We start from the raw sequence: 15,495 nt of genomic DNA, 5'->3' as shown, positions 1-15,495 counted from the left end.
GGTAGAATGTTTGTGTGACCAGACAGAGGGATGAATGAGGACCGACCGACTCACTTCCTGGGTCCCTGTGATGCTCTCTCAGGAGGTGGACCTGTGATGTGCAAAGAGCCAGCCAACTCCTACCTCCTAGGATTTGGAGAGGCGAGGGCAGGCTAAGGGATAGGTAGGGAGTTGCCACTTGAAATCCCTCTCTATGACTGTGAAGGAGAAGCATCAGAAAGAAAGGTTGCTGCAACAACCAGAGAGCTGTCTGGGCAATGGGGCCACTACCTAACATTCTGTCAGGACAGAGGATGCCGCAGACATGCGCTCATGCCTAGTGGGCAGGTTCAGCCAAAGAGGCTTCTCATCCTTAACACACAGGCTGGGGGGCACCTAACAGGAGCCCATATCTCTCGCGGGGGCTGTGGCTCTGACTTCCTGTCACTCTTCTCAGCTGAAAGCAGCCTTGCGATGTAAATTTGCACCGGTCTGCTCACTGCTCCCGATATTAGAGGAGCATTTTAATGGCAACTGGCTGGAGAGTCAAGATATTCAGGGAGCTTCTACCTTCCCTGCTTATGGATAAACACCAGATCTGGGTTGACTCCTACTGACCCAAAGATGGAGTAAACAGAAAAAAAGAAAGAGAGAAACCCATAGGGCCTATGAAAGATTTTGCAGCGTAGAACAAGGAAGGTAACACTTAAAATGCAAAGGAACAACCTACATCTGACAAAAATTATTATGAGAAACGAGTAAATTTTAGAAAGTAATTTTTAGATAGCATCTGCTTTGCGTCTTAAAATTCAAGGAAACATAGGCTCTGAAGTGAGACGAAATGGTGGGTGAGCCAGATTGTGATGGAGAGCTGACTGGCTGCACAGCTGAGGGGAAGAAAGCAGAGGATGGGGCGTGGATCTTGGAGGCAGATGGCTGGAGTGAGTCCCGGCGGCACCCCTTGTAGCCACACAGCCGTAGACAAGCCCCTTGCCCTCTCTGCTGCAGTGCTCTTACCTGTAATGTGAGGACAGCGGTACCTACCTAATGTGGTCATTACGAGACTTTAAAGTGCACTAGGAGAATTAAAGTATCTATTAGAAGTAAGAGTGAAAAAAATCAGCACTATGAAAACATTGAATCCATGACAAATTTAAGATATCCCAGAACCCAGAGGAAGGGATTAAAGTGACAAATTAGAAATGAAGATACATGTGTGTAGAACATAGAGAATGGAGATCCACTGGGAGAAAAATTGGTGCTCCTCAGAGAGACTAGGACGAGTGAAATGGTTGCTGTAACCAAGGCGTAGCAGAGTCTTTAGATGAAAAAGCTACATGCCAGGAAAATACCAGCCAACACCAGGAATAATCTTAAATGTTATTTATTAATTTTAAGGTTAGAAAATTGATTTAATCAGACAGAAAAGCAGGCGGCTTACCTGAAAGGGAGCAAAATCCACCTGGCCGTGGACTTGTTCCTGTGCACTGTTGGATACAGGAGTCTTGGGATACCCCCTAAGAATGTTTTTACCCAGACAAAGTGAATGTTAGAAGGAAATATAAGTCATCTTCAGATGAGCAAAGATAGAAAATATTCCCATCCGAAAGCTGCTTGAAAAGTAAATGACCTAAAGATTTATCTAGTTGGGAATAAGCATAAAGATATTAAGAGTGGAAATAATGGTAGAAAAGTGTACAGAGAAGCAGGAAATTGGTTATTCGTATCTTTGGCTGAGGCATCAAAGTGCTTAGGAGAATCTTTATAGACTTACTGATTGTGTTGGGCCAGAGCTGTGTTTGAAGAGTTACATAGATGATTCTGATGAGCAGCTAGGATTGAGAACTACTGCTTCAGCAATTTTAGTCAAGATAAAGTATGTACTGTACACAGATAATTAGGGAAGTGGGGATATTAACAAAGATTTGTAATAAGTATCCCTTTATTCTCAAATTTATGGTAATTGATTTGAAAATAGAAAACTATAATATATAAAAGCAAATTTTAATAAAAGATTATTTTCCAATGGCAAGAGTTAATTTTATGAAAAAGTTCCCTTTCCTCAAATGTGTTTCTAATTTATATATAATTTCAATCAGAGGTATCATTGCTTAAATTTTTAGAAGTTGTAAGCCTAAATTTCATCTAGAAGAATAACCTGGTAGCATAGCAAAGAAATTCTTAGAAACTGATATTGTGAAGGAGGCTTGTCCTTTTGGTGGATAGCATTTAATAATACAAATGAAAACATTTGTACTGGAGAATTATGAATAGGAAGATAAACGAAACAGAATAAAAGATATAAAAAAGACCCAGTATTATAGAAGTAAGGTAATTCATAATAATAAAAGGATACTTCTTCACAAAGACATATTATAAATGTGTATGCAACTAATAACAGATCTCAAAATATCTGAAGCAAACATTGATAGAATTGAAGGGAGAAATACGCAATTTCATAATCATAGTAGATTTTAATATCTCTCTCAGTAGTTGATAGAACAATTAGTAGTTGATAGGGAAAAAGAACATAGATAATATGAACAACACTATCAACCACTTTAATTGACATTTGTATTCAGTGACCTCAGTAGAATTAAATGAGAAATCAGTAACAATAAGCTATTTGGGAAAATTCCAAATATCTGGAATTTTTTGGGGAAAAAAAAAAAAAACTTCAATGTGACAAAGACAGAATCTCAAATTTAGAAAATGAATGGCAGCAAAATACATCAAAATATTTGAAATACAGCTAAAACAATGTTGAGAGGGAAATTGAGAGATTTAAATGCTTATATTAAAAAGAAGAAAGATCTAAAAATCAATGACCTAAGATTCTACAGTAAGAAACTACAAGGAGGAGAACAAAGTAAACACTAAGTAGAAGGAGATTTTTTTGTTGTTGTTAAAGATCAGCAATTAAGAAAATACAAAATAGACAATACAGAAAATTAATGAAGCCAAAAGCTGGCTATTGAAAAAAAATCAACAAAATTGACATATTCCTGGCTAAAATGAGCAAGAACAAAAGAACACAAATCACCAATATTAGGAATGAAAAAAAGGATTATCACTACAGATCCTACAGATAGTAAAGTGATATTAAGTGAATACTGTGAACAACTTCAACACCCTAGGGGAAGTGTTCACATTTCTTGAAAAATACAACTTACAAAATTGATACAAGAAGAAATAAAAAATCCAAATGGCTCTGTATCTATTTTAAAAATTCATTATTAAAAACCTTCCCCTAAAGAAAACTTCAGACCGAAATGGTTTCACTGGTAAATTCTATCAAACATTCAAAAAATAAATAATACTAATATACACAAAACTTTTCAGAAAATACAGGAGGGGGCATCATGGCCCAACTCATTTTTTGAGGTTGGCGGTATCCTAATCTCCAAACTGACAAAGATTTTTTTAAAATACAGAAGAAAAATATGGACCAATCTCCCTCATAACTATAGATGCAAAAACACTACTGCTGGTGGGAATAAAATTGGCAAACACCCTCTGACGAGGAATTTGGTAATGTATTTCAAAAGTCTTCATTATGGTGAGGTATGTTCCCTCAATGCCCACTTTCTGGAGAGTTTTTTTGTTTTTTAATCGCAAATGGATGTTGGATTTTGTCAAAAGCTTTTTCTGCATCTATTGAGATGATCATATGGTTTTTATTCAATCTGTTAACGAGGTGTATCACACTGATTGATTTGTGGATACTGAAAAACCCTTTCATACCAAAATGTTTTTATTTTTTAACCCACTAATACTACCTCAGTGAATTTTATAAATATTCCCACAGGTTTACCTCCAGGTATGTTAGAACAAGTGAAAGCGAAATAAGTGATAAACAATGAGCTTTTTTAGTATGTAAGGGTTCATTTATGGAATACTATTAAAATATTGATATAGATCATTGAAATGGGAACTGTTTAGCAAACTAAATGAGAAAGTTTGCTTAAAACATATTCCCTTAAGTCCTTGATAGCTATTTTTAGTACGTGCTTGGAAAAAATAAGTTGTAGAGTACCAGGCAAACTTAATAGTAACTACTTTCTGATGATTGAATCATGAATTTTTTTTCTTCTTTTTCCCTTTTATCATATTTTCCCAAGTTCAGCAAACATGTATTATTTTAAATAAAAAAATAGTTCAAATATGCTTATAGATGTGGATAAACACACTTCTTTAGTTTTTTATTAATGTTGAGTAATAGTGCCTCTTTTATGAAATTTAATATTATTGATTTTTGATATGAAAAGTTTGTTTCTAATTAAGGGTCATTGAGAATGACTAATCCCAGTAATAGAAGCTATTACTTCTATCAGCCTTAAATAAGTAATTGGTACATGTGGTGTATTGTACTGGTAGTACAGAGACATAAAAGGCATGGTTTTAACTGTCTAGTAGAGGTAAAGATATAGCTAATTGTAGCAATTAACTGCCCAGGGCAGAGTTGGCAGGTCGTTCATCTGTGCTCCAGTTCTGATTGATGGGTGGTGACTGCCTGGAGAGATGTATTAAGACAAATTGGGAGGCCATTCCTGGATTCGGCTTAAAGTGTGCCGATAGTTTAATAAATGTCTACTCCGAGCAAGAGAGCAGAACAGTGAGGCATCGTGTACGATTCTTGACCTAGTTAGGCAATAAAGGTAATCTTATTTTTACAGATGAGCGTGGGCCACTGAGATGAGCACCGATGGGTGTGTGCAAGGTGGTAAGTTGCAGGCAAGGTAGTGTAAAGGATTAGGAGATTACTTCTGGCTCTGGCTTCTGTGAAATGAAGCCATTTCATAGATTCTGTTAGAATGGTCTACATTTCTGTGAGAAAATTGGTGGTTTATTGAAGTATGACTTCGAGATTTTAGCCTCAGGAACCAGATAAATCTAAGTCAGTCTTGATACATGATTCACGATATTCATTATGTAAATGTATTCCTGGCATGACAGTTTCTGCACATCCAGATTATTTTGTCCATGAGCAGGTAGGATGTTATGGCCGCAAGGTTGCGGCATAAGAGTGGGAGGGGAGAGAGCAGGGAAAACCTGCCTCTTCTCTGACATACTCCTCCTGCATTGCAGGAAAGGTCACATGATGCCATGACATGCCTTCATTTCTGTGTCTCGTGTATGTCTTGCCACATATAAGCAATGTCTGAAATGTGTTCACTCAACTGAACTATTTAGACTTTTGGACATTTTATTCTTATTCCAGGAAGTTATATCTTGTTCCTGGCTAGTGAATTTCTAAGCCTTTGTGATCATCCAAGGGCAGTGACTATCCTTCTCCAAAAGACTGTGTAACTTTCACATAGCTGTTCCCATCCTCTGGGCTCTACTTAACCACTGTGTGTGTGTGTGTGTGTGTGTGTGTGTTGTATATGAATGTGTAAACCGGCTCCTAGAATATTTCACCCCTCTTAGAGTGAGATTTATTTGCAAGTAGGATTTTTTCCCCTTACTTCTTAGAAGAGCTCTTAATTTTAGTTTCAAAAAAATTTTGGGTCTACTGGAACTTCTTACCACTAAGACAGAGATTTAGAACTAGATAGATGAATTTTTATGTTGGCTTCTTGGAAATATATGTATTTTTCCATCCCTCTTGATTTAGAAGCCAACGGCCTTCCTGATTTTTGAGATCCTTGCTCCCCATTTCTACCATTTCAGCCGATGTTTGAAACACAGCCAGAGGCAGATTTCACTCCAGTCCAGTGCAGCCTATTGTATCTTTTTTTTTTTTTTTAATTTATTTCTTTTTTCTTTTTTTTTGGCTGTGTTGGGTCTTCGTTGCTGTGTGCGGGCTTTCTCTAGTCGAGGTGAGTGGGGGCTACTCTTCCTTGAGGTGCACGGGCTTCTCATTGCGGTGGCTTCTCCTGTTGCGGAGCATGGGCTCTAGGTACACAGGCTTCAGTAGTGACTCGTGGGCTCTAGAGCGCAGGCTCAGCAGCTGTGGCTCACGGGCTTAGTTACTCCGCGGCATGTGGGATCTTCCCGGACCAGGGCTCGAACCCGTGTCCCCTGCATTGGCAGGCGGATTCTTAACCACTGCGCCACCAGGGAAGCCCCCAGCCTGTTGTATCTTTGGAACAGCTTTGACCCTTAAACATTCCTTATTATAATGGTGATAATTCTGTTCCTTGGGAATCAGGTAAATAGTTAAATACCTCTTTAAACATGAAATGACTCCAGATATTGAAAGAATGCTATCGTGCTGCTCTAAGTCTTTTAAGCATTCCTATTTTCTTTTTATATTCAGTTCTGTTTTCAGGTCCTTTTTCTGTTTATCATTCTTTAAATAGTTCACCCAGAAGTGAGCTCAGTAGTCCAGGGATTGTCTAGTTCTGACAGCTATTTTCTATTAATTAATGAAGCCTGATGTGGAGTCCTGGTTTGAGGTGTGGTGGAGGAACAGTGTTCATTTCATGGTTCAATCCTTGAATGTAGTATTGATTGCAGCCCCTAAGTGATTTTCATACTTGCCTCTGTGTTTCTACTCAAGAACTGACTCATATTTATTCCTGTGAAAGTCCATCTTGTCAGATTGGGCTCATCATTTCGACCATCCCTCCCTTGCAGTTTTGTATCATTGGCATCCACGACAGTGGCCACTGTGTTGAGTAGGCTGGAGCTGAGGACAGAGTTCATCTGCAGTTTTCGTGCAGTTAGATCTGTATTAATGCTAGTGGGTTTTGGGTTTGGTTTTTTAATTTTTAGGTAGTCAGTGCTTTTTGATAATATGCTTTTGGGGAAAAGCATATTTAGAAACCATTTTTCTTATTGAACTGTATTTTGCACTTGCATAAAATCTCTGAAGAATCTTGGGGAAAAAACACTTAAGTTTGATTACATTATGTTAGTATATGGTCAGTAACAATGAAAGTACATATAGAGCATATGGAAAGCTGTTAACTACTTAGAATATTGTCATATTTTTGTCTTTCAAACTTTATTTCTTTGTATCGGTTTGAATAGTGTTGTAAACAATACTTATTTTTGAAGCCTTTTCTAGTGTTCCAAAATACTCTAGTCATAATTACAAAATACTTCATTGAGTAGGCTTTGGAGAAAGACTGCCTAGGTTGAATACCAGCTCCTGTTGAAATGACCTTGGGAGAGTAAGTTAATCTTTCTGAGCCTCAGTCTGCTTGTCTATAAAATGAGAATGTAAAAAGTGGCTATCTTCTGGACTTAGGTTTAGGAGAAAGTGAGTATGAAAACCTAGCAATAAAAAATATGCTCTCAGTAAAAGTTATCTTTTATAAGTATTGATATTTTTTAATGTTACAAAATCATTCCAGCTTTTCATAAGACAAAATAATTTTAGCTACAAGTTTGTCAATATGTTTTAAAATTAATCGGTGATATGTTTTAATTGTGACTTACAATCCAAGTTGTAGGGTTTTTTTCCTAAGAGGATTACACGCTATAGAAAAAGTTGAATAGCTAAATACTTTTCCTTTTATTATTACTGGTCGGGTCCAACCTACTTCAGTTGATCTTACAAAACAATGAAAGCCAAAAGTAGGAACTCTGTATCGGTCAAATCCTCCATTAATAATGGCCATGTTTTTATTTCTTGCTTGTGATTTTCTCAAGATTCTATAAAGCTTCACATTCTGATGAAATTATATTTTTACTTATCAGTGTAGCTGGTTTTAAGAATTTGAGTCTGTTTTCATACTTATAGTTAGCCTGTGTCTTCAAATGACTCATTGCCCTGAAATGCATTTCATTCTCAAGTAATTCTGATGCATAAACCAAGAAGTTATCTGCACATTCAGCTCTTCCTTTTTTTTAAGGAACGGCCTCTTCAAACGCAGTATGATACACATTTGAAGTCCTTTTTTATTACAGTCTCCTTAAATATTAATACTTGTATATATTGTTGATCTGCCCTTTTAAAAAGTAATGTGGTACATTCAAAATTAAGCACTCTGTTACAAAGAAAGATATGCTAAGAAAGGTATACTTCTTACAAGAATGTTATAAGAAATAAACATTAATAGTTGAAAAATGAGAACCCCTGCTCCTAACTTTAAGACAAGGATATAAAAAATGCATGTTGAATATACGTATAAACATGTATAAATAAATTCCTATATGGCTATAGAGTAGAATTATTACCTGGCATCTCTTAAAGCAGGGGTCGCCAACCCCCAGGCTGCACAGCAGGAGGTGAGCGAGGGTGAGCGAGTGAAGCTTCCTCTGCCACTCCGCATCGCTCCCATTACTGCCTGAACCATCCATTTCCCCCGCCACCCCCCAGTCCGTGGAAAAATTGTCTTCCACAAAGCCAGTCCCTGGTGCCAAAGAGGTTGGGGACCACTGTCTTAAAGCAATAAACATGGGATCAGGGGTCAGTTTAATGGAATGCATAAAATCTTCACATTCATTTTACCTGAGGTTTCCAGGCTTTTAGGAACTTTAAAAGAAAATGAAATCATATTTGTTGTGTATACTCTAGGGGTCTTGGAGACAAATGAGGCTGTTTCATTGATCTTGTTTTGAAAATGAAAGATACCAGGGACAAAGTTGCGTAGCTTGTTAGCCCTACTTCTTCCCTTAAAAGAAGCTAATGTATGTGTCTTGAACTTCGTCATAAAGGTTAAGCGTCAGTCTATATTGGCAAAGCAAACCAGTTGGCAGTTTTATGTTTATGATCCTGTAGACATATAATTATACAACATTTCCAGCAGAAAAAAAAATTGCCCATACTTGACAATGCCACAGTTAAAGCTAGTAATTTTAAAATAAAGCAAAAATACAACAAAAAATACACGCAAAACTTTCACAGTAGTAAAAAAAAAAAAAAGAAAAAAAAGGTATTAAAATTTTTCAGGGGACTTCCCTGGTGGCACAGTGGTTAAAAATCCGCCTGCCAATGCAGGGGACACAGGTTCAATCCCTAGTCCAGGAGGATCCCACATGCCGCGGAGCAACTAAGCCCGTGCGCCACAACTACTGAGCTTGTGCTCTACAGCCCACGAGCCACAACTACTGAGCCTAAGTGCCACAACTACTGAGCCCACACACCTAGAGCCCGTGCTCCGCAACAAGAGAAGCCACTGCAATGAGAAGCCCGTGCACCACAACAATGAGTAACCCCCGCTCGCCGCAACTAGAGAAAGCCTGCGTGCAGCAACGAAGACCCAGTGCAGCCAAAAATAAATAAATTAATTAATTAAAAAAATTTTTTCAGACCATAAAATCTGTTTAAACTGGAAATAGTCTATGATATATGTATTTACCTCTCATATAAAATTTAATTTTAACCCGTTTATCAAAAGTTCACTCTGATTTAATAATAACGTGTGTGGTTAAGAAATGGCTTGAGTTAGTGTTACAGATATTGTACATCATAAAATATGTTGGATGTGTAAGTAGACATCAGGTAATTTTAACCGGTTTTTAAAATGTAAGTTTCAGCAGGGGACCCATAGTGATAAATATTAGTTACTAAAATGAGGTCCAAGATGCAAAATTTTCAGAAGACAGTTTGAAATCCAGCTTTGACTTTTAAATTCCTTACCCACGTTAAGGGTATAAAAAAACCTAATTGTTGGAGATTAAAGAGAGAAAGGTTTTTATGAAAGCATTTCTCTGGAGAGAATGCTGTGCACCCCCCCATTTAGTTGCTTTTCCCTTCACCTCAAGAGGAAGGCGCTTCAGCCAGACTATTTAATGGCTTACTAGGTTTCTCCTTATTAGGTCTTGGTGCTCTGAGTGGAGGTGGGGCTGAAAAAGCAGGCATTGTGTGGAAATGACAGAAAGATGGTTGTAGTGGTCATCTTGCCCTCCCAGATTTTCTTTAAATGAAGATTCAGGAGTGTTTCCCATAGACTAGGTTGGGCCATAGGCATCAAAGAGTAGGAATGAGATTGATTCAGATCCTGTTCAGTAGAGAAGTCTGGAGAACATGGGACCTCAGCCAACAAAAAACTGGATTCTAGATGCTACAGAAGATGTGTATGCAAGGCTGGCTTCATGGGTGGTCACAAAGGGCCATGCACTTAGAAGGACCCTAGACTTGGTTAAAGGATATGCTGTTACCATCTTGAAATTCTTAATAACTTTTAGCAAAGAGCCCATGTTTTCATTTTGTAGTGGGCTCTGCAGGTTATGTAGTCTGTCCTAAATTTATGATTTATATTGGGGAAACTGTAGATGAAGGGTCCCCAGCAGTGAGAACGGGGGTGTGGCTTTCTCAAGCCACCAAGCACTTCATGGGAAAAGAGTAGGCTTTAAGTATTTGCCACACCCAGTTGGTAAGGCTAGTTTCTCGACTAAACCAGTCAGGTAGAATGCTCCTGTTCCTCTCACCTCCATCTTCATCATCCTCTATCTCTGGTCCCTTCCAACCTAGAGAGGACTAAAACAGCTAAGAAAGAGGGGCAGAAGATTGGATAAAAGAGAGGTTTTCTTAAACACTTCCTTCCCAGGTGGTGCAGATCTTAGCTGGGGAAGGGAAGCCATCATACCACTGAAGTTGGATATTCTAATAACCGAATTGAGACTTTTATATTTTAAAGTGACTATAGGAATTGTATTAGATAAAAGTAATTAGAAAAACCATGGGGGCTACCCCAAGTGTTCATCCAGAGGTGGGGGGATGAACTACTACATTGAATAAAAATTAATAGAAAAGTGAAGGACAAAATGAAATTGCTTTTGTAATTGCATCCCTGAAGTTATACTTATTCAGCTTATTGATTACATAATTGAATTTGAAGAATCTAGAAATACGAAATGCTTTTTGATTCATAAACCACTTTGACTTTTAAGTCTAAAATGATCCTCTGAAAGCTAGCTTAAATTTATGGTGAAATTGGACTTTTCTTAAATTGTATTTCCTAATCTAGTTTGGTAATAGGAAAAAAAAACATTAGATTTTCCCATATTGTACTTGTGTTTATCTACTTTTTGGCTTGCTGATAGTGGTCTTAAAATGGAAAAGTTGAGTTAATCAACGCAGTTGCCTTTAAATTAAGGAAATGTATGTAATATTTCTTTAGAAAGCATGTTTAACATTTTGGACAATTAAGCTTGATTTATTGTAATTTAGTTTTTCCACTGGCAGTGACATAGAATAATTTTTTCTGGTAGCTATTCCAAATGACCTGAGTTAGGAAAATGTTGCTTGTTTTCAATATATCTCTACTGCTATTTTCCATTTTATGCAAAGGCCATTCACTGTAGGCTAATTATAGAAAATTGCATTTAGTGCCAAGTGGATGTGAAATTTACTTTAACGCTGATGGACTGACATTTAAAGTAAAATGAGGTTACGTTCTTTCCTGGTACTCTGTGAACTATATTTTAATGTCCTTCAATGATGAGAAGACTTTTACATCTTCTTAATTTTCTGGAGGTTTTTTTTGTAGTTGGTCACACTTCACAAAATGTGAATGTTGTGATTTTTGACATAAAAAAATTCATGAAATATTTTCTTCAAATATTTATAAAATTCTTTCTGTACAAAACCTGGAGATTTATATTTTGTGACTTAACGTGACGAGGATTATGTGTAATGTAAGTTCTATAAGCATATTATTTTGTTTTTGAAATTTTCGCTGAAAGTTATTTTAATTGTTGTTGATATTTTTTATTTTACTCTAAATGAGAAAAGACTGTACCTAAAATTCAGATCCTTGAAGGAGTAGGCGTCATGGGAAAAAAAACTATATTTGCGGCTTTTGTAATTTAAAAGACAATATTCCAAAGGAAGAAAATTTGAAAGTAGACTGAGTGGCATGGCAGGCTGGTCAGGGTTTGGGGTCCCCTTACCTCTCACTCACCACCTGACATCACACGTAAGCTATTACTCATGACAGTTGTGAATACCATTTGGAGCAGTAATCACAGAACCTTCATATAAATAGCCTTCTGTATATTTTCATTTCTTTCTTGAATACATTCCTCTGATTTTGTTCTAGGCTCGCAGGAAGGAGGTATTTATCCAGGAACGGTATGGGAGATTTAATTTAAATGACCCATTCCTGGCACTGCAGAGAGACTATGAAGCAGGTGCTGGTGATAAAGAGAAGAAGCCAGTTTGTACCAACCCCCTCTCCATCCTGGAAGCAGTCATGGCCCACTGCAGAAAAATGCAAGAAAGGATGTCCACACAACTGGCTGCTGCTGAGAGCAGACAAAAGAAGGTATTGAGACTTTCAAACAATTCTTTTTCCCATAACACAGTGTAGAATGAAAAGACCATCTCTGAGGTTGTTGTTTTGTTCTTAAATATTTTCAAGAAGAGTTAGTTGGGATAAGGACTTAAAAATTCAAACTACCGACAAATTCTGGTGGCCTTTCTCAGATGTAACTCAAATAAATATAACACTAAATCATAAAAGAAGTATGACAAATTATGTTTCCCATAATGTTTACTGTGATGCTTTCATTAAAATAATGGATTTTTGGGGGGGGGGGGGATTTCCCTTTCCTAGTGCCCTAAACATGCTTAACTGTTAGATGAGTGATCCAGTAATGCAACCAGGACTGATCATATGGTGGCATCCCCAACTTACTTTAAGCAGCTTTTGTCCCCAGTATTTCTTTGCAACTAGAAATTATTTATTTTTTTTTCAAAATGAAAAGAGTATGAGAATAGAATGAAAGTTTGCATAGGATATGCAATCTCACAACATGTCATCTTGAAGTTCTGGTTCATCTCAGACTCACCTCTGGGGTCTGATGATGTGTCTGCTGTAGACCTCCAGGCTCCTATTCACATGTGTTTCATTTAAACCAGCCTCCTCCCCCCTCCTCACCTCCCGCACCACACACATACATATTATTGCACATGAGCACATGCTTCAAAGATTCCTAAGTGATAAAAGCTTACTGCGATCAGCCATAAGGAAATAGAAGTTTAAATTTTGTCCTTCCGATATGCTGCTGAGACTACTGATTCCCTTTATTAGAAAAGAGAGTGAGGAAGTCACAGAAGGTAATGATGTCTAATTACTAGAATTAAAAGTAACATGTTCTTCCAACCATTATTAAAGCATAAATTAAAATGTTTCTTCTGTTTGTCCTTTTCAGAGAACTTATTATAGCTCACATTTAGCACCTGGTTAACAGTTAACCTGAATGCACTATACTGTATAAATGTCTATGATACTGTCATTGAATGTGTAGGCTTTCTCCCTGTAATTGTATCCTTGCATTAACGTATATATGCCAGCATTCTGGTATAGGTGTTGAATAAAAGCAAACCTTTTGCTCAGTATGCCACAGGGTAGAAAACTAAAGCACTGGGTAAAATAGTAAAGAATAGAAGGCCTTCCCTGCATGGGAGACCGAATCACACAATTTTACACTGGACTCTGCACACCCTCTACAAAGCCCTGCAGACAACCACTGAGGTCTCTGGAGCTTTTCAAAAATTCCCACAAACCGCATAAGCAAGAGCCAGTGTGTTTCTGCTGATGTCACTAAAGCTCATTTGTATGTCTTGGATGAGACACATTTCAATTATGTTCTTAATGTGTCAAATGAGCTATTTCATAATAAAGTACATCTGCTGGATTTTATGCTGTGTTATCAAAAATCAAGAAAATATTTTTTTTTTATTGTAGTTTTCATTCAATACATAAAATGCATGCTTTCCTAAATTTTACTTCTGTTTTGCATTTTATCTATCATTCCTCTTACAAGAGAGAAAAAAAGAAATTCATTTCGAGTTGAATCAAAGATTTTATTATCTAGTTGATTTTTTTTTAATCAGCTTACATCCTGTTTATTTCTGAATGACTGGGTCATTTCCAACCTGGCTGGAAGTGAAAGGAAATTGTTTCTGTCCTAGGGGTCCTGAGAGGCTAGTATGAAATGAGCCAGTGATCTGACTCCTGCCTATAATGGGGATACAGGGGTCCTTTATGGCCAAATTCACTGGCTGTGCAGTCTCAGTGAAGGGTCTGTCCGAGAGGCAGTGCTACCCTTTGTCTCTAAAGGATATTCTATTACGGTGGATTGTAACATGTGAGAAGAGTTACAGTTTGTACTCTTATCCCAAATCTTTATTTATAAAGAAAATATTAGAGCAGCTAATAAGGCCAGGAACAACAAAGTCATTTTAGCAACAAAATTACCTGTCACGTTTACTCTTGAAAGTAAATATATTAACCAAACATCTTCAGTTCTCTTGCATGTAGAATAAATTGGAGCTTTAGAAATCTGAGAGCGTTAAGACACAAAAATCCATTATTTTAAATGAGTCCAGGTCTTTAAATCACTGCCACAGCAAAAGTCAGGGAAAGCAAAGTTCCCATTATCTACAATTCAAGTATTTATTATCTGACACTGGGCATAGCTCTGTGGTGATTCTAAGACATTTGGCCTGAACGCTGCTCTGGTTGCCCTCTCAAGGCGGGAGAAGAGACTTCGTGCTCATTCATGCGTTGGTTCCTGCTGAGACTACTAATAGGAGGGTTAACTGTTTGGTAATTTGTGTGCCAGGAAAATTTGGGCAAGAGTCAATTTGGCAAATGGCCTGAGCCTCAAGCCAGTTTGAATAAGCTAATGAGTAATCATCATGGGGAACTTTGCCTCTGGTAATATACTCCCCCGTTTAGAACCAGTAACCTAGGGTGCTTGTTATTTGGGTTTTTATTATTTATCTTATGCATCATCTGTTAATACAGCTTCTTTTCTAATTTATTTTCAGTCATTTTATTCATACATAGTATAATTTCTAGCCCTGAAATAGGAAAGATCTTTTAATTTGATCAGAGCCTTTAAAAGAAAGAAGCCAAAATAACAACTAGGAAATTCAGAAGGGGACAGTGTTTTTCACCAGAGGAAAAACTAAATGTAGCTCTGTGTATTAGACAGAGCTCCTTCTAGGCGGCCGCTCAGTATGATGTGGTCAGTTGCATGCTGATAGCTGCGTCAGGCAGAATTTGTAGTTGCGAGCAAGTGAATCCAGTATTCTTGAGTTAAGCAGAAACGGCATTTATTTGTTCGCTTACAGCATGGTAGAGCATGGCTGGGAGAACTAGGGGACAAGCTCTTACCAGCCAGCATCACTGACAAATGCTCACCGTAGATCTAGTCTGCCGTGGCTGATCCTTCTGCCGAGAGCTAGATACTGAAGCTTGTTGACACCAGACAGTACCACTGCCATCACTGCTCTGGGTCTTGAGTGGTACCTCCCCCGGCCCTGCTTCTTTGCGTTACTCATTTCCTAGTTGAAGCCTAAGAGCAGGTGAATTTGATTGGCCAACCTTAAGCCCCATGCCCTCTCCTTAGCTACAAGACTGGGAAAGCAACTATTGGCCATATTTAACTACTATAGGAGAGAACCAGAGGTGGAGAATTCTCCTGACATTGGAAGGAGTTTCAGGTGCTAGACAACCAAAGAAATGACAAGTGGACGAGAAAAGAGCAATCAAAATATGTGTTCTGTTTATTTCATATGCCTTTTTCTTCCCATTGTAAATAATTGTAATTTGTTTTGCCGTTTGTATTCACTGTTTTCTACTTCATTATATAATGGTTATAACA

The 15,495-nt window shown here is 37.6% G+C and overlaps 1 protein-coding gene across 3 annotated transcripts in view; it reads left to right on the top strand.

The window, feature by feature from the left end:
• The window catches only part of CTTNBP2 (cortactin binding protein 2), a 156,459-nt gene that overhangs the window by 48,072 nt on the left and 92,892 nt on the right, over positions 1-15,495 (top strand). For all 3 annotated transcript variants that reach the window (XM_082399966.1, XM_082399964.1, XM_082399965.1), the window contains exon 3: positions 11,919-12,143. In XM_082399966.1, coding sequence (XP_082256092.1) covers positions 11,919-12,143 — 225 coding nt within the window. The remainder of the gene's footprint in view (positions 1-11,918; positions 12,144-15,495) is intronic.

Source organism: Balaenoptera borealis, assembly GCF_965194805.1.
Source record: "Balaenoptera borealis genome assembly, chromosome: 7".
Taxonomy (NCBI): domain Eukaryota; kingdom Metazoa; phylum Chordata; class Mammalia; order Artiodactyla; family Balaenopteridae; genus Balaenoptera; species Balaenoptera borealis.
This window is presented reverse-complemented; position numbering and strand designations above follow the sequence as displayed.